This window comes from Narcine bancroftii, chromosome 2, assembly GCF_036971445.1.
Source record: "Narcine bancroftii isolate sNarBan1 chromosome 2, sNarBan1.hap1, whole genome shotgun sequence".
NCBI classification, from domain to species: domain Eukaryota; kingdom Metazoa; phylum Chordata; class Chondrichthyes; order Torpediniformes; family Narcinidae; genus Narcine; species Narcine bancroftii.
The window spans coordinates 345,807,467-345,826,842 of record NC_091470.1 but is presented as its reverse complement, the minus strand read 5'-3'; the positions used below and the strand labels follow the sequence as shown (position 1 = coordinate 345,826,842).

At 39.3% G+C, this 19,376-nt stretch overlaps 1 protein-coding gene across 1 annotated transcript in view; it reads right to left on the bottom strand.

Moving 5' to 3' along the window:
- LOC138753125 (collagen alpha-3(IX) chain) overlaps nucleotides 1-19,376 on the bottom strand; it is a 126,798-nt gene that overhangs the window by 75,833 nt on the left and 31,589 nt on the right. The window contains exons 7-10 of the mRNA XM_069915702.1: nucleotides 9,434-9,604; nucleotides 8,599-8,634; nucleotides 3,323-3,394; nucleotides 1,575-1,619 (exon numbers count right to left, since the gene is read on the bottom strand). Coding sequence (XP_069771803.1) covers nucleotides 1,575-1,619; nucleotides 3,323-3,394; nucleotides 8,599-8,634; nucleotides 9,434-9,604 — 324 coding nt within the window. The remainder of the gene's footprint in view (nucleotides 1-1,574; nucleotides 1,620-3,322; nucleotides 3,395-8,598; nucleotides 8,635-9,433; nucleotides 9,605-19,376) is intronic.

The window sequence follows — 19,376 nt, the reverse complement described above, 5'->3', positions numbered from 1 at the left end:
GTATTAATGTTGAAATGGAGTCAACAAAGTTTGGATGGGAGATGCCAGAGAGTAATTGTTTGTCAAATTGGAGGCCGATGACTAGTGGAGTGCCTCAGGAATCAGTACTGGGTCCATTGTTGTTTGTCATATATATTAATGATCTGGATGATAGGGTGGTATATTGGATAATTAAGTATGCATATGATACTAAAATTGGTGGTGTTGTGGACAGAGAAGAACAATTTCAAAGCTTGCAGTGGGATATAGGCCAGTTAGAAGAGTGGGCTGAAAGATGGCAGATGGAGTTTAATACTGATAAGTGTGAGGTGCTACATTTTGCTCAGACTAATCAGCAAAGGTGATACATGTAAATGGTAGAGAATTAAGGAGTGGAGTAGAACAAAGGGATTTAGGAATTCTGGTACATAATTCCCTGAAAGTGGTGAAGATTGATTTATGAAGGCCATCATACCAAAAGCTGATTATTGAACACAGGAGTTGGGATGTCATGTTGAAGTTGCATATGGCATTGGTAAGGCCAAATTTAGATTATTGTGTGCAGTTTTGGTTGCCAAATTATAGGAAGGATATCAAAAAAATAGAAAGTGTGCAGAGAAGATTTGTAAGAATGTTACCTGGGTTCAGGGTTTGAGTTACAGGGAAAGGTTAAACAGGCTAGGAATTTAATCCCTGAAGCATAGAAGATCGAGGAGTGATTTGATAGAGATATTTAAAATTATGAGGGGGACAGAAAGAGTAAATGTGAATAGGCTTTTTTCATTGAGAGTGGCATAGATTCAAACGAGAGGAACAGAATGAGATTGAAGAGGGAAAAGTTTAGGAGAAACATGGGGGGGAGTTTCTTCACTTGGAGGGTGGAGGGAGTGTGGAATGAGCTTCTGGTCAAAGTGGGAGATGTCGGCTCAATTTTAATATTTAAGGAAAAGTTGGATAGGTAATATGGACGAGAGAGGTACGGAAGGTTATGGGCTGGGTGCAGGTTAATGGGACTAGGTGGGAGAAGATATTCAGCATGGACTAGAAGGACCAAATTGGCTTGTTTCTGTGCTGTAATTGTTATATATATGTAACTTTTACAAGGGTTAAGGGCACAACTTCCCATGGATAACAAAAAAGTGCAGATACCACCAAGATCACTCTTAATGATGCCAAGAATGTGATGGATACATCAGCTTCTATGCATGTTCATTCTGGTCAAGATCATGATGACTGGTTTTCTCAACCATTGACTCGAGACCCAGCCAATTGACATCTTGCTGCTTGCCAGCAACAAGACACCAAAAGCAATCTAATTTACAGTACACAGATTTTACCGGACACTGCAGAAAGTTAGGAGAAATGTGTGATATTTGCCAACACCCCCAATAATATGCATCCAACTTCATGAGTACATGAATCTCAGATAGTAAATGAGCAAATAAATAAGGCTGTGTGTACAATACATTTAACATCACTGACCAGCCATGAATACTTAGGCAACTGTCCTTCCCTGATTTTGCATATGAGCTACATTCACACATATATTTGAACTTGGAACAGCAGCAGAAATAAAAAGCATCCTTCCCACTTACCACTCGACCTTCTGGCCCCATTGGTCCAATTGGACCTGGTCGTCCCTGGTGAAAGAAAACAACACTTGCTAATGATTCACAATTGATGCAAGTCTCACAGAAAACGTACATGCTGTTAATGTTTTAATGAATTGAACTCAACAAGGATGAGATCCATGGTACAATATGCAGTGATTCCTTCAAAATTGAGCAGTTAGAGTTTAGTAATAGAAATGGAATCATTAATATCCCAAGTGTGTTGCATCCATAGGAAATTAAAGGTATAACTAACATTTCAGGCTGGATCCCTTTGTCAGGAATCAGAGAGAAAAAAAACAGGTTTCTGACTTCCGACAAAGAGATCTGTCCCAAAACATTGGCTACCTTTTACTTTGCGAGGATGCTGTGTGACCTGCCTAATTTCTCCAGCGCATTTGTGTATTGCACTCGACTCCAACATCTGTAGATTTTCTTCTTTTAACTTCATTAATATCCCAACTTGCCACCAAATAATGTCACCTTATTTGTACGCATGTGCCTTTTTTTGATATGGCTCCAATTTCAGCTTTGTTTTCTTTTCTTTGTTAGCAATTCAAAATAAAGTTCAAGGCTCATAAAGCAATGAAAAGATTGTTTAGAAGATTCCCATTTGTAAGAGAATGTAAGAGAGGCCAGAGTTAATGTGTCAATAAAGTATGGGTTAATGTATGGGTTACACATTTCTCCTAACTTTCTGCAGTGTCCAGTAAAATCTGTGTACTGTAAATTAGATTGCTTTTGGTGACTTTTCATTTTGATGCAATGGACCATGGAGCCTTTACAACTGAGAGGCATCACATTTTTTTTAAAAATGGGCCTGATTCAGGCTTAAGCCCTTCCTTAAGGTGTTACTTTAAGGGCTCAGGCCAGAAACATCAGTAATACATCTTTATCTCCTATGGATGGTGCGAGACTGGCTGAGTTCCTCCAGTATTTCTGTGTGTTTTACTACAATCATAGCATCTGCAGTCTTCCGTGTTTCAATCAAGATCCTGGAACCCTCGCCAACAGAATTACATGAATTCCCACACCTCAAGGTCTGCAATGGTTCAAGGCAACTCACTGACACCTTCTCAAGGGAAATTAGGGATGGGCAATTAAATGCAAAGCCCACATTACTTGAATGAATAAAATATGAAATATTTTCCAAATATGCACTAAACCACACTTTAAGTATTCCCTGTGCCATAGGTGATTTGTAAAAGATTCCTTAAGAAAGTATGTGGGTGGAAAGAAAAAGTTTGAAAACCACTGTTTTAATTGTACCTAATTGACTCATTATGTGCATGGTTTCATAACTCCAAAGGAAATGGGCCAATGACAATTTTTCTCAAGTAAAATATTTCAGTAACAATTGGGTCTAGAGCAGTGATTCTCAACCTCCCCTTCCCACTCACATACTACCATAAGCAATCCCTTACTAATCACAGAGCACCGACGGCATAGGGATTACTTAAAGTGTTACATCACTGGAAAGAAAAAGGTTAAGAACCACTGCACTAAACATTGGAAAAGAGCATTCTTTCTGTTGTCATTGGGGTTAATAAGATGAAGAAAATCAATAAAGAATGATTCAAGATAGAATTATCAAAGGAGAAATAATGGTGCTCTGACTCAGACTTCCAAATGACAAGAAGAAATGGTAGTGGTAAATCAAAAGCAATCTAGATAGAGTAATGCAACTCAATATCACAATACAGAGGAATCTGGGAATATCTTGTGATACTTACATTAATTCCCGGAATGCCAGGCTTTCCAGACTGTCCTGTGTGCCCAGTATCACCTCGCTCCCCCTTCTGACCCTAGATGGAGTAAACAGGAATATTTCTTAATTAAATTCATTTCAATGAAAATACCCACAGGCTCTGTGATTCGCTGGTGACAGAGATATTAATGCTTTGCCAAAACCAGGGCGAGTAGCGAGATCATAGTCTTTCAGCGAGAGCATTTCAAGTTGAGGCTGGAGGAATGAATGAGAATGAATGTTTTCTTTGTTGGCCACAATTTTTGACACATTTTACCTGTTTAAAAAAAAATCTTGTCATGGAATTCTATTGATTATTGTGATTTTCACTGACCGTGAAGAAGATCATTGGGTCTATACCACACATGTCAAACTCAGGCCCACGGGCCAAATTAGGCCTGTGATATAATAATATTTGGCCCGCAAGATCATATCAAATATGTATTAGAACTGGCCCGCTGGCTGCCGCGCCAGTATAGCACATGTACAACTAATACTACAAATCCCAGAATGCTTTGCAAATGCGTTGGCGCTGGCCTGTCAGCCCGCTAATCGCCCCCACCTCCTCTCTTTACTTTCATTAGCACCTGCGACCTGTCGCCTAACTCACATGTAATAAACCCCTTACGAAAAATGGCCAAACGAAAGACAGAAAACAGGGCCTTTCAAGACAGGTGGGAGGCAAACTATATGTTCATCATTTGTCATTGAAGCAAGTTGTTATTTTTTTGACTTGTTGGCTTGTGAAAAAAAAAACATTTAAAAGGAGCTTAAAGGCTATAGAGAAATATTATTTATTGAATATTATATTTCTCATTTGTTAATGCTTCTTCTGGAAAGAGTTTAACCAAAACTATTATTAAACATTTATTTTAATAAGAAAAAGTTTAACATTACATATGTTGAAAGAAGAGAAAACATGCAGATGTTGTTGAAAATTTTCAATAAATATTTAGTTTGGCCCACAACTTAGTCCAAGTTTTGAATTTTGGCCCTCTGTGAATTTGAGTTTGACACCCTTGGCATAGAGCATAAGCGAGAAGTGTGCTAAGGTACTCGGCACTTGACCAGAATTAATGCAGTGCTGCAACTCTCAAGACCATTGGTCAAGGAATTGAGTACAGGAGCTAGGATGTCATATTAGAAGTATACAAGATATTGGTTAGACCACACTTGGGCATTTTGTGTGCAGTTCTGGTCACCTAACTACAAGAAAAATCATTAAGCTAGAAAACAGTTACAAGAATGTTATTGCGACTGGTGGGTTTTAATTGTCAGGGAAGGCTAAGTAGGTTGGAACTTTTCCTTATCGATGTTTATAAAATCATGAGGGGCGTAGACAAGATAAATTATCATCATCTTTTTCCCAGGGTAGGGAACCCAAAATGAAAAGGCATAGATATAAAGTGCTAGAATTTAGTACAGTATGTATATTCAGCACACTACAGGCCCTTCAGCCCTTAATGTTGTGCTAAACCAATTATTCCTTCAAAGTACTAAACCCTCCCTACCTCATAACTCTCTATTTTAATTCCATCAATGTGTCTAAGAGTCTCTTAAATTGCCCCTTTGTTTCAGCCTCAAGGCATTCCAGGCACCCACAATTTTTATTAGCATGTAAAAAAAAACTTAACCCAATTATCACCCCTAAACTTTCCTCCCTTTACTTTGTACACATGTCCTCTGGTGTTTGCTATATCTGCCCTAAGAAAAAGGCCCTGGCTCTCCACCGCATCTATACCTCTCCAAATTGTAGACTTGTTAGGTGAAGAGATTCAAAAGGGACCTAGCGGTTACCTTTTTCCTACACAAAGAGTGGTGGAGGATACATGCAAGGGGCTTACACATATCCATGGCTGATACAGTTGTAACATTTCAAAGTCATTTAGACAGGCAGATAAAGAAAAGGTTTGTAAGGATATGGGCCAAATGCAGGCAGATGGGACCATCTTAGGTCAACAATTTGGTGAGCAAGGACAAGTTGAGCTGAATTGCCTGTTTCCATGCTGGGTATTTCAATGAATCTATAGCTGGACACTTTCCAGGATAAACATCCTGCCCAACTGGCACCCCATCAACCATCCTAAACATTCATCTTCACTGACACAGTCATTGAGAGTGTGCATTATCTACAAAATGCACTGCAGCCTCCAGCCAGGACTACTCTAATATTTTCTCACAAACTTCATAACCCTTGGTACCAAGAGCACATGAACACCACTAGGTTCCCCTCCATGTCATAGTCATTGGATTTAGATTCTGGAACTTGCACCGCAGCACAGTGGAGCTCTTTTACAAGATTGGCCAGAACAGTTCAAGAAACCGGCTCAACATCTCCTTCAGGGAAGTTAGGGAGAGGGATCCTACAAAAGAAACATGAAATTGCTTTATTACTTGGTATAAGTCATGATTTTTAAAAAGGGGGTAAATTTAAAATCAGGATGCAGAAAAATTTCTTTAGTCAGAGAGCCAAGTGGCTGTGGAACTTGTTGCCATAGGAGTCTGTAGAGCGGGGTCATTGGGTGCATTTAAGGCAGTGATGGAGAGGCATTTAATTAGTCAGGGCATCAAGGGTTACGGGGAGAAATCTGGGGAGTGGGGCTGAGTGGGAGGATGGATCAGCTCTGATTAGAATGGCAGAGCAGACTCAATGACCAATGGGCTACTTCTGCCCCTACATGTTGTATGATTTAAATTGTTACCTTTACTCATGAATAGTTAGAGATCAATAAAAATGAGTAACTCCAACTAATCATTTATCCCAAATGTTTTATTGTAATTTTGGAAAAGAATTAACTACAGGCAGATAGGACCACAACATTTCTAAACAATGTCAAAACCAATAAATGGGTAATGATTTCCCTACATGATTTAATCAATTACATTTCACTTTTTTCAACCATCTTGATATGTTGCATCATTGGCAAGAAGCCAAATGTGAAACCAAGATGTATTGCAAATGTGAAACCAAGGTGTATTGCAAAGGTGAAACCAAGGTGTATTGCAAAGGTGAAACCAAGGTGTATTGCAAAGGTGAAACCAAGGTGTATTGCAAAGGTGAAACCAAGGTGTATTGCAAAGGTGAAACCAAGGTGTATTGCAAAGGTGAAACCAAGGTGTATTGCAATATACTGCTGCCAAAATTTCCTCATCATTATAATAAATAATGGTATGTTTATAAACTTGCTTGCATGGTACTACAGATCTCCTCTTTAAAATCAGGCCGCGTACAAACAAATTAATCGCATCTACTAATATCCCAGAGTATGAATAAATCTTCTTTGAAGAAGATTTATACATACACTTGACAGTTAACCGGGCATATTGAATATAGTGATTACAATTTGGGAAAGCTTGAGGATCAGCACTTAATTAATCTCCTTAATTGTCAAAAGTTTTTGAACCCTGAATTTGATGAGATAAAATACAGTATCTGATAAGTGATTAACGACTCTATAATGTAATTATTTAGCCAAAAATATTTGGGAAAAAAATGTCCTTAAAATGTCTTCAGATGTCCGTCTTTGTGAGACAGCACAAAACTTGAAATAAATCCTGATGACACCATCCATTTCACAGATATAAGAAAAAGATAGAAAATTAATTTATGCTTGGAGACCTTTTGTGATAGTACAGATTCTATCACCAGTGTGTATATGCATAGATTGTAGTATAGAATGACTGTGATTAGCTGAGAAGCATAGCCACGCCTACTGGCAGGTCTTAAAGGGTTGCTCCAAGCCAGACCAGGTCATTCTGGACTTGATAACCTACATGTGATACGCCCCAGTCTTCCAGTTGATAAAAACCTTGGTTTGGATCAACAACCCTTTGATTCTTTCAACATGCTCTACAACCTTATTCTCTTAAACTTTCTTTTTTTTAAGTCTTTCTTTATTCATTTCAGTAGGTCTGTTGGAGTGGAGTAGCCACATTGCTCTAACAAAGAATAAAAAGAAAATAAAGTTATCAGAGGGCAGTGTACAGGCAAGCTAATTGATTTATGGCAGTAATTTCCTGCTTGGAGAGATTGAGGAATATAGCTGCTTATTTTCACACTTAATTGTTCAAAGATCATATATATTATAATCGACTCTTAATTTGCTTAATACATATCACAGCAACACTGATTGCTGAGACTACCAGTGACCTACTGGCATCTGAATATGGTAGAACCAGAGCATTCTCTGAAGCTCATTGATTATATTGCATCAGGGACAAATTTAAGTGTGGTTCTTTGCAGATACAGAACAAATGCGACAAAATCCCTCAACTCTCCCAACAAGGTCTTGTCGCAAATTATAGAATGCCTCATTCCCAGAACATTATTTTTCTTGCATCAATATGCCTATCTAAGTGTCAGAATGCCCCCAGTGTGCCAGCCTCCACCATCCCCAGCAATGCATTCCAGGCATCTATTACTCTCTTAAGTATCAAAAAAAATCCTCCACTCACCTTAAACAGATCTCCTCAGTATTTGTTATTGTTCCCCTGGGGAAAAAGGCATTGGCTCTCCACCCTACGTAGGCCCCTCATTGTCTTATATAATTTGGATGGTCCATTAAACCAACCAACACACACACATTTTAGGAAAGTGGGAGGAACGCCTGAAAGACACCCAGCCAGTCACTGTGGCTAAGGCAGCAGTGCTACAAGCTGTGAGATTGAATCACCCCAAACTTATCAATGGAGACATATTTCTCAATTCATTCAACGCATCTACATCTGTTGCAGACTAATTGAAAGAGGGTAAAAAAGAATAACTACCTTCTTCATTAAATGCAGAAAACAGTGAATGCAGTATATGCAAATCAAGCAACTTCTCAGGAGATAAAACAGAATTAATGTTTTAGGTTCTAATGCGAATTTGAAATGTTAACTTTCTTTACGGTACTTTCGGTCCTTAATTGATGGAGATTTATTCTTTACACTGGTCAACAACACCATTACCACTGAATTCTCTGATTAGCACGATCTCACAGAACATATTTTGAATGGATTCAAGTTTTCAAATTAATTTTTAAAAAAAATCCTATTCACTCTCTAAACCTTTTGGCCATGGGCCATTGACATTAATTTTTTTTTTAAGTTTATGGAGAGAAACTTAAGAGCTGACAGGGTGGTTAATAAAACCCTCATTGCATGTCCTACAAAATGTCATATAATTCATCCTACCTTCAGTAAATTTCACCCTTGCTCTTCATACGAGATATCAGATGGTTGCTACTAACCAAATAACTCTTGAAAATAATAAGTACTTACTGGAAGACCTGGCTGACCAGGGGGGCCCTCTCCTCCCTGTGAAAAGAAAATTGGACTTTGAATATAGAAATGTAGGAAAAATTATGTGCTTGTTTTTAACTATGACAGAGTTTTGAACCTCAGCTAAAAGATGTGGGCATATGGCAGCAAAGAGGACTTGAGGCAGAGCATTAGCCATGATTCAATTAATTTGCAGGAGAAGTTCAAGTAATGCAATCCTTCCATAAAACCAGACCATTTAGCAATCTAGTCAGATATATTGCATTGTGCATTACGTAGAGGATAATGAATCCTCTCAGGCATATTGGTCAATGGGTAATTTTCAGAGTCTGACAGGTTATTTTGTTTTCATGTTTATAAGTATGAAGGGAGTAAATGTTGTTCGATGGAGTCAGGCAAGAGCATGATTCAACTGAATAGGATTACAATCCCAAACAGCTCAAAAGCCTCCCATTAGCCTTTTGTTCATAGATACACAAAATGGAATCACAAAATGGGCAATGCATGTATCAGGAATTGTTAGCTGCATTCTCAATTCATGCACAAAATCAAAAGGTATTAAATCCATTTTGAAGATCTGATCAAGACTTTATATTAGACCTGCAGAGTCTGCAATTTAAAAGTAATATTTACAATAAAATGAGGTCGTTCAGGATCTTACACCAACTTGGTATGGGAAGTCTTAGCATCTACACTGAACTTGTTGGGGCATATTTGCAAAAGTAAATAATAAATGCTGAAGAATATGTGGCACTAATTTCAGAGATGATTACAAAGTTTTTCTAATCCAAGCTTGAAAGAAGCCATTTGGAATGAAAATGCTGTAAAGACTTACATCAATTCCATTTCTTCCATCCAGCCCAGGTGACCCGGGAATCCCTGGAGATCCTGCAGGACCTGGCAGTCCAGGAGTACCTGGTGGACCAGGAGTACCTGGTGGACCTACTGGACCTGGTGGGCTTAGTTTTCCATAATCAAGTCCTGGTCCTCTGAAGCCAAAATCCGGCTAATAAAAAAAACCATCAATACAAATCAGTAAAACTGATATGCAAAAAGGAACACATTTCCTAGAAAGTCTAGCACAATAGGGTATCACAATGACATAGAAAGGTCCATTTGCCAGCAACATTTGGGGAAATGTTGAATGGTGAACTTGAAGAAATGTCCTCAATTCGCAATCAATAATTTGATCTCAGGTCTCTTCATTTCTCCTGTCATTTTCCATCTTAATATTTTCCAGCTCATATGGCCTAATTTTCTCCTCTGCCTGTAGTTCTAATATCTTCAGTTCCATCTCTATGTCCAATTTCTTTTGTCTCTCAGCTGCCTCCGATTCTAATCACTTCAATTTCAATTACATTTTATCAGAGGTTTTACTCTTGGGAAACTGCTCTGACACTTTGTCAAACTTTCCTGCTTTTATGTAGTATTTTTCAATTTTCCTCCCATTCATCACCCTTTTAATTTGTGGATCCACTGAATCAAATGCCAACTTATTGGTAGTAGTCACTAACTCGTGCTTTTTAGCCTTTTTCAAATCCTCAAGCGTCCCTCTATATCCATGGTTGTTGGTTTGTTGCAGTTGATTTCACACACATGCACGTGCACACACTTTTAATTATCTTTACCAAAGGAATTTCCTTGACAAAACTGAAATTTCCTCAATCACCAAGCTCCAGGTTGATTCAGACTCAGACAACTGATCACTAATCAAACTGACCTCTAAGCTCCCAAATTTGTTTCCTCAGATGAGCCCCCACTTTGTTACACCTCAAACCAGCAACAACACAATTCAAAAGGGTTAAATTTTAACTCTAAATTTATTAATGACTATTAATAATGTAATGTCTTAAAACAACTAACCCCATTATAAGTATAACAAATATACAATTATATCTTCAACAGTGTGTATGTAAAAATAGCCCAGATAATTACAGTTTGTGCCCAATATTCAAAAAGAGAAACCTCCATTCCACCCCCCACCCCCCAAAAAACAAGGTCAGTCAGTCAAGTTAGCCAGCCTGCAAACACAATCAACAGAATTTAATCCAAAAGTTCAATATCCAAATTCAGTTACCCCAAATAAATAAAAGGATGTTGAGTTGAACATTGGACAATAGACAATAGACAATAGACAATAGGAGCTGGAGTAGGCCATTTGGCCCGTCGGGCCAGCACCGCCATTTTAGATCATGGCTGATCATTACCATCAGTACCCCTTTCCAGCCTTATCCCCATAACCCTTAACTCCGTTACCCACAAGAGTCTTATCTAACTCTCTTTTGAACATAGTCAGCGAATCCGCCTCTACCACCCTCTGTGGCAGAGCATTCCACAGATTCACACTTCTCTGGGTAAAAAAATGCTTTCTCATCTCCGTCCTAAAGGGCCTACCCTGTATTCTTAAACTATGCCCTCTAGTCCTCGTCTCCCCCATCATTGGGAACAAGTAATCAGACTTCACCTTGTCTATCCCCCTGATGATTTTGTATACCTCAATCATGTCCCCCCTCATCCTTCTAAACTCCAATGGATACAAGTCCAGTTTTTCTAGCCTTGCTGCATATGACAACCTTGCCATCCCTGGAACTAACATTGTAAATCTGCGCTGCACACCCTCTATAGCTAGTATGTCCTTCCTCAAGTTTGGAGACCAGAACTGGACGCAATACTCCAGGTGGGGTCTCACCAGGGCCCTGTATAACTGCAGAAGGGCGTCTCTGTTCCTATACTCCAATCCCCTCTTTATGAAAGCCAACATTCCATTTGCCTTCTTCACAGCTTTCTGAACCTGCCTGCTAGCCTTCAGTGACCGGTGAACAAGTACACCCAGATCCATTTGCACTTCCCCACTCCCTAGCTTGTCTCCATTTAAATAATACTCAGCTTTCCTATTACTTCCCCCAAAATAAATAACCTCACATTTGTTCACATTGAAAATCATCTTCCATTTAGCCGCCCACTCCTCCAGCCTGTCCAAGTCCCTCTGCATTTTCCTTACATCCTCCTCACACCCCACACCGCCATCCAGTTTAGTGTCATCTGCAAATTTGCTCATGTTATTTATAATCCCCTCATCCAAATCATTAACATAAATTACAAACAACTGAGGACCAACACCGATCCCTGAGGCCCTCCACTCGTCACATCCTGCCATTCTGTGAATGGCAGGATGTGAGAGAAATAACCGATGTTGAGTCGCCAGAAGCTTATGTATCCTTTTTCAAGGCCTTCTTAGATGGCTGCCATCAGTTCTCAAATTGCGGTTTTTAACACTTCATTATCTTATGAGGCATGTGCCTTCCACACTGCTCCAAATCCCATTTCAACTGTATTCCAGCTGATGTTCTGAATGTTACATTTTTTTTTCTGTCTGCACAGCTCTGCCACAAGTCACACAGAGTTCCTAGCAGAATACCATCCTTTATGACAGTTCACAGTCCAAAAGGTCAGTCCATGGTCCATAACACTATTTAGAAGGAAGGAAACTATTTTTTGTAATTCATTTGACTTTAGTTATTTCCATATTTATTTACCTACCCAAGCAGGAAAAGATTAACAAAAGATGTAGGGCAACATTGCTAAGTCATTCATCCCACAAAATAGAACAGATGGATTGTCCATCTCCTTAAGTAGGCCACAGTATATTAGAAACAAAGTTCACGGCTTCACTTTGAGGAACTCTTCAGCATAAACTGGGGTAATATTGTCCTTTGAAAGAAAAGTGGCAAATTGATATCTTGATTGCTTTTTCCCTACATTGTTAACTAGGGTGAAGCATAACATCTCAAATCAGGCCCTTATCACAGCCACTGAATTTCAATTTCACTTCATCATGAACAGCTGTCCATTTCTCCAAATATATTATCTACCTGCTGTTTCCTATAGTGTGAAGATAAAAAGTCTAAAATATTTACATCTTACCTGACTATTTAATATTTTAAAAGAAAAACTTGGATTTTCTTCTAGTTTAACAAACTCCAAAAGTGCTTTATAACCACTGCAGCTCAGGAGGTTTCATGTCAAAATGATCGACCCAAGATAGTCTAATGTTGTTGGTCATGATATTGGAGATCACTCGACTGCTGTTCAAAAACAGAGCATGAGATCTTTCAGATCAATCTCACCCACCAGCAAGGCTCATGTTTAATCATTGCAGCCAATAGGGAATACTTTGGTCATTGCAGATTAACCCACCCCCCCCCCCCCTAAAGACTTTTTAAATTCCAGATGCAGCAAGATCACAGCCTCCAGTTAAACTTTATCTGATGCTTTATTTTCCCTTGATGCAAAACAAAGGTGTTTGGGTTTTTTTTTTAACATCTTGAGAAAATTGTCATTTACTAGTGTTCTTTCAGTCAATTTCAGGTCACCTTCTGGAAGTTTTCACTTCAAATTTTGTGGTACAAGCTGGGAATATATCAGAAAAACCAACCGATTCTCTCCAGTTGAAATTAACAGTCATAAAACCACAAGCTGCAGTGTGTTTTTCCCATACAGCATGCCACTGGGCTGTGCCTTATATCAGTTTACTGGACAAGGTGCTGAAGATGCTTGTCCATACCAAGCAAAGGTTCAGCAACTTCAGAGAAGAAAACGAAAAGACATCGAAAAGGAAAACAACTCCCAAAAGACTCTGCAATCTTTATCAAAATTAGCTTTTACTGCCTTTTAAAACATGAACAATAAAAAAAGCTGAGTACCATTCATGGCATTCCCAATATAAATTAGCAAAGTAGAAATTGTAAAACTGCTGCGAACACCAGAAACATTTCTTCAAGCAATTCAGATCATTTCATCCCAAAATGTTGTTTGCCAACTAACATGCAACTACTTAGAGACAGCACCTCACCTCTTGTTGGTTCTCTTTAAACCCGACAGGAGAAGTTTCTGCACTTACCTTTTCATTGCATATAATCTTAATTAAAAGCTTTACAATGTTTTGCTCTGCATTTATGTATATGTATGTTGTGAAAATGTATCTGCACATGGATAACAAATATACCCTGCATTGCCACAAATCTGCATTCCTGTACCCGCCGGAGACATTACGTTGGTAGACAAAAGTGGGAATGTGTGACTAAAAGCAATTTGTTTTATCTATATCTCATCATGTAGCTTGCCCGACACTGTACATTTTTCTCTATCTCACTTTTGGGAGCAAATCCAACTAAAAAAAAAACAGACTGGTGAGGGAGAAAACGGGTTAGAATTTTTAAAATGCCCACAAATCAATTCCTGTGGGCGAGGAGAAACAGATGCATTTTCCCACATTCCACTGAGCTTGCTTCATTCTCAGAAGCAGACAATGTTCACCATCCCATGAAATCATTCCACCCTTTCTCCAATGGACAGCCCATCCAAAGACTCCCCATTCAGATCTCAGGTTGGTGGGGGGGAGGGAGTTGGTGGGGGAGGATGCTGACCTTCAATTGTGCTTTGCCCCAATACTGCATCACCGCTTCATAATAACTCTTTCCCGACCACTGACACGAATGTCAGGCCCTTTGTAGTTGCTCGTTTAACTGCATCTCTGTTGGCCCATTTATGTTTGTAATTTTACCTATCTTGATATCATTGGGAATCAAAGAAACAAGTGAGGCAGTTAGTCAAAAGGAATAAGGAAGCACATGTTAGATACAAGAAACAGGAAATGCTCATGAGAAGTATATGGCAGCCAGGAAGGAGCTTAAAAAAGGACGTAGGAGACCTTGAGGAGGGGGGTGGGGGGGAATGAGAAATCCTTGGCATGTAGGATTAAGGAGAATCCCAAGGCACTCGATGCATATGTGAAAAAGGATGGCAAGAATGAAAGTGGGGGCACTAAAGGATAAAGGAGGCAATGTACCTGGATGCGTAGGAGGTCTTAAAATGAATGCTTTGATTCAATATTCACAAGAGAAAAGGAGCTTGATCAGAATAGAACAAGTTTTGTGTGCTGAGCACTGTTGAGATTAAGGAAGAGGAAATGTTGGATCTTTTTAAAAACATTATGATTGATAGGTCCCTGGGGCCGGACGCAATATATTCCAGGTTGCAGATAACTGGGGTAGTAGCTGTGATCTTTGAATCCTCTTTGGCCACCAAGGGGATTGGAGAATGACAAATATAGTCTCCTTGTTTAAAAAAGGTAATAGGGAGAACCCTGGAAATTATAGACCATTAAGTCTTACATCAGTGGTGTGAAAACTATTAAAGAGGATTCTTAAGGATAGGATCTATGAGCAATTGAAGAAGTAGAGTCTACTCAAGGCTTTGTGAAGCGAAGGTTGTGCCTCACAAGCCTAAATGAGTTTTTTTGAGAAGGTAACAAAAGAAATCGAAGAGGGTAAGGTAGTAGATGTGGTCTACATGAATTTTAGTTAGGCATTTGACAAAGTCTCCCATGAGAGATTCATTCAGAAAGTCTTGAGGATGTGATCCATGGAAAATTGGCTTGCAGGTAGGAAAGCAGAGAGTGGTAGTGGTAGGAAAGTATTCTGCCTGGAGGTCAGTGACTAGTGGAGTACCACAAGGATCTGTTCTACTACCCCTGCTTTTTGTGATTTTTATAAATGACCTAGATAAAGAGGTGGAAGGATGGGTCAGTATGTTTGCAGATGATATGAAGATTAGAGAAGTTGTGGATGGAGCTGAAAGCTGTCGAAGGTTACAAGAAGATATAGACAGGATACAGAGTTGGTCAGAAAAGTGGCAGATGGAGTTCAATCCGGATAAGTGTGAGGTGATACATTTTGGAAGAATAAACCATAAGGCTGAGTACAGGGTTAATGGTTGGTTAGTTAAGAGTGTGGATGAAGAGAGGGACCTTGGGGTCCAAATCCATATATCCCTCAAGGTCACAACACAGATTGATAGGAGAGTTAAGAAGTCCGATGGAATATTAGGCTTCATTAATAGGAGGATTGAGTTCAGGAGTAGAGAGGTCATGTTGTAACTCTACAAATCTTTGGTGAGACCACACTTACAGTATTGTGTTCAGTTCTTGTTACTTCATGATAGGAAGGATGTGGAGGCTATTAAGATGGTGTAGAGGAGATTTAGCAGGATGTTGCCTGGATTGGAAAATAAATCTTCTGAGGCAAGGTTAGCAGAGCTGGGAGAATTTTCTTCAGAGTGTAGAAAGATGAGTGGAGACTTAATAGAGGTCAACAAGATTATGAGAGGGAAAGATAGGGCAGACAGTCAGTGCCTGTTTCCTAGGGCAGGGATGGCAAACACTAGAGGACATATGTACAAAGTACAAATCTTGAAGAGAGGGAAGTTTAGAGAGAGCTGTGGGTGCTTGAAATCCCTTGCTAGGGATGGTGGTGGAGGCTGAAGCATTAGGGGCATTGAAGAGACTCCTAGACAGAATGGGAGAAAAAGAGAGGGTTATAGCATAGAGAGGACTTAGTTTTTTTTAAGGAATATATGGGTTAGTAGAACATCAGGAGTCAAAGGGCCTGTACTGTGCTGTAGTGTTATATATTCAATGTTCTAGCATCATGAACAACTATAATCTAAAAATGAGCCATTTTATGTAAGGAATATGCAAAAAAAAGTTTATTTCCCTTTCCCTCTGATTCCTTTCCTCCAGTTCTGCAATCTCAGAGCCACCCCCTCCCTGACCAGTTCTCACCATTCCTCTCCTGTCCTCCTATCCATGTTCACTTGTGGCCTTTTGCTCATTCCCCCTGCCCTTTGTTCACTCCTCCCCAAGCTGTTTTGTTCAGGTCCCTTCCTGCTTTTCCTTCCGGTCCAAAAAGTTGGTTACCTCCTGTAGGTGCGGAGTTCCTCCAGCATTTTTGTGTTCTTATTGCATAAAGAGAGATGCAGGATCGGAGTCTTGTTGAGGGTGAAATTTGTGACAATTTAACAACTCATATACCTTAATAATGCTGCTGTTCAACAGAAAGTCATAATGCTTTTAGTCAGAGGAGCAAAGTGTGCACCATGCCTTTTTTTTTATATATAGTGTTGGAGGAGTTGGATGCTATTTTCAGCATGTGTGGGCAGTCGACAATCCTAAAGTAGGAAAATATAATTTAGGAGGTCAATACCAAGAACAATTTCCAGAGACCCTGGGGAAAATGAAGATCAAGGTCCAAAACAGACACTTTGAATCTAAACATTGATCCTTCAGGGGTGACGTCACAAAGAACCTCTTCAGACAGAGTGTGGCAAGAATGATATCATCGCTGATCTCTCCCCACATGATGCAATTAAATATTCAAATAAATACTTTGACATTGGAATGAACAGATTTTTGTTGTGTGAAGGTATAAGGAGAATGGGAATCAAAGCAGATTAAAAAAAAATACTATTTACCTAACACTTTTCACAGTTTTTGTAACTAATGAAGTTCTTGTTAATCTAATTACTGTTGAGATCCAATTTGTTTACAACCTCCACAAATATCAACATGATATTGACCAGGCAATTTGTTTTGTTTATGATAATTGAGGAATAAATGAGGTGGAGATGTATATCAGCCATGGTCCATTTGGATCATATTTGCGACAGGAGATGCAAACATTATGCCACTTTCTACACTAGCTTGTCCATTGGGAATGTGGTACCCTCTGCCTAAGGTGTTGCCTTCCCAGAAGAGGGTCTTGAGGAAAGGCCGGAACCCACTTCCTGTAATGGCCGAGGTACACCCACAATTCCAGCTGCTGAAACTGGTTGGTTAGTTAAGTGTTAGGTCTTAGTGTGAAGACAGAGGAAGACTCAATTGGTGAAGGAAGTTCTGCCTTGTCATCACTGGAGAATGTTGGCAAGTTAAGAAGCAGAAATAAATAGTGGCATCTCTTCTGGCACAGACTAGACTTTGATGATGATGGGACAACCACAAGGGACAGATGAACTTGTCAGCTTTTTAGCTTTTCCTGTGTATGGTCTTGCAATTATTTTTTTAAAAAAGGACTGATTTACTGGTAGTCTTATCAGGAGTTTAGAGAATGTGATGTCTCACTTGTAGACAGCACGCCAGAGTTGGTGGAGGTGTCCGCAGAGGCAAGAAAAACCCACGTTGCTTACCCTGGAAATGCTGGTCAGATTATTGTGCTTTTCTTCTACAAATTGCAATCTTGTTCTGGGACCAAACTTCTTCTCCAGAAAAAGTACCCGGAGAACTTTGGGGCAGTACTGTTAGTGTTGCAGTTGGGGCAGTGCTATTACAGCATCAGCTACCCGTGGACAACTGCAGAGGTATCTGCAAGGAGTTTGTACAAAGTCCTCCTGACCGCATGGGTTTCCTCACATCCTCCTAAAAACCCATGGGGTTTGTAGGTTAATTGCTGTATTTGCACGACGTGGGATCGTGGGCCAGAAGGGACTGCTTCTCTAAAATTAAAAAGGTCTTCTGGTCTCCAGGGAGATGTATGCATATTTATTTGTATTGGGGGGTGTAGGAATTGGGGATTCAGTGGGAGATAAAAAAAAATTCCTCCTCTAATGGAAAGGAAGCCGCCATGCAGACAAGGTTAGTGCTTTACCTAAACATCATCTTAACACTTCCATGACATTTGGTTGCTGACAGAAGCCCAAGTGTAGCTTGGGTGCCATCAAATGTTAAATTCCCCACCCTGAAACCAGAATGCAGTAACTAGATGGACATTTTGTGGGGCATCAGGGGGGGGGGGTGGGGGGAGAATAAGAAGATCAATAATGCTAACAGAGCACAAAATTAATTTGCTTGACTGGAACACCTAAATAGATGTTGCATTTTTTAAAAAAATATAAAAAATGGCAGTTTGAAAGAGAGATTTAAGTATGGCAGAATGTTGGAGTCCTTGTTGCTTCAATCTTTTCATTTCTTTCTCCATTAACACAATAATCTCCTCCAAACTACCCACATCTTCCTCAGAATTTCTGATCAGGGTCTCTTGCATGAACCTGTTGCTTCACCTCATCGAGTCTTTGAGCCCCTCTTTATATTTCTTAAGTATCATCTCTTCCCTCCTCAACTTTGAGTCTCAACTTTTTGAATGAGTTTTGGCCATCATTTCATATTAGTTTCTTCCCCTCACACATCTCTGGGAAGAGCTTTAAATTATTTTGCCAAAGTTAGGGCCTCTTGGTAAACAAAGAGGAACATTACCATTTTCTTTCTCCAACTTGAAAGAATTATTCAATATGGAAAATGTAAAATAAATAAACACAGTGTTTTAATGACATGATGAAGTTTTGCTGGCATCATTAATCCTTCCAACAAACCAAAAGAAAAAAAAATGCAAATAGGTGGATACTGTCTCCCAAATCTAAAATACATTAAAATGTAAGTAGTCTATGGCACTTACAGCACATGCAGGTATGTAAACAAATCAAGATTTTTAATGGGATTGTCCGAAAACAAAAATTGCATGCATTTTATTCCATTGATTCATGCATGACTAATGATTTAATACACACTAGCTCTTAAAGCTACTAAAATTGTCAATTGTGTCTATTAGAATGAGTTATAGAATACCTCAGAATTAGGGATAATTCTCTGAGAAGGAAAAGTGGAAAAAGTAATTAGTAGTAGTCTTAAATTTGCACAAAAACATCCAAATAATTGGGGCAACAATAAGGAAAATACACAGAGTACAAATGTGATGACAAATACTGGAAGGGAGAAGCATATTATAATCTGAACATTACTTGAAAAGCAGGAAGGTCAGGTCTTTCCAACCTTACCTTTGAAAAGAATTCATCATTACCCTATTGATTTCAATGAGAGGCTTATTTCACACAATCATGCCTCATGAAGACCTGAAGACTCGACGTTGGTTTAAATTGACCCAAAAAAGAGT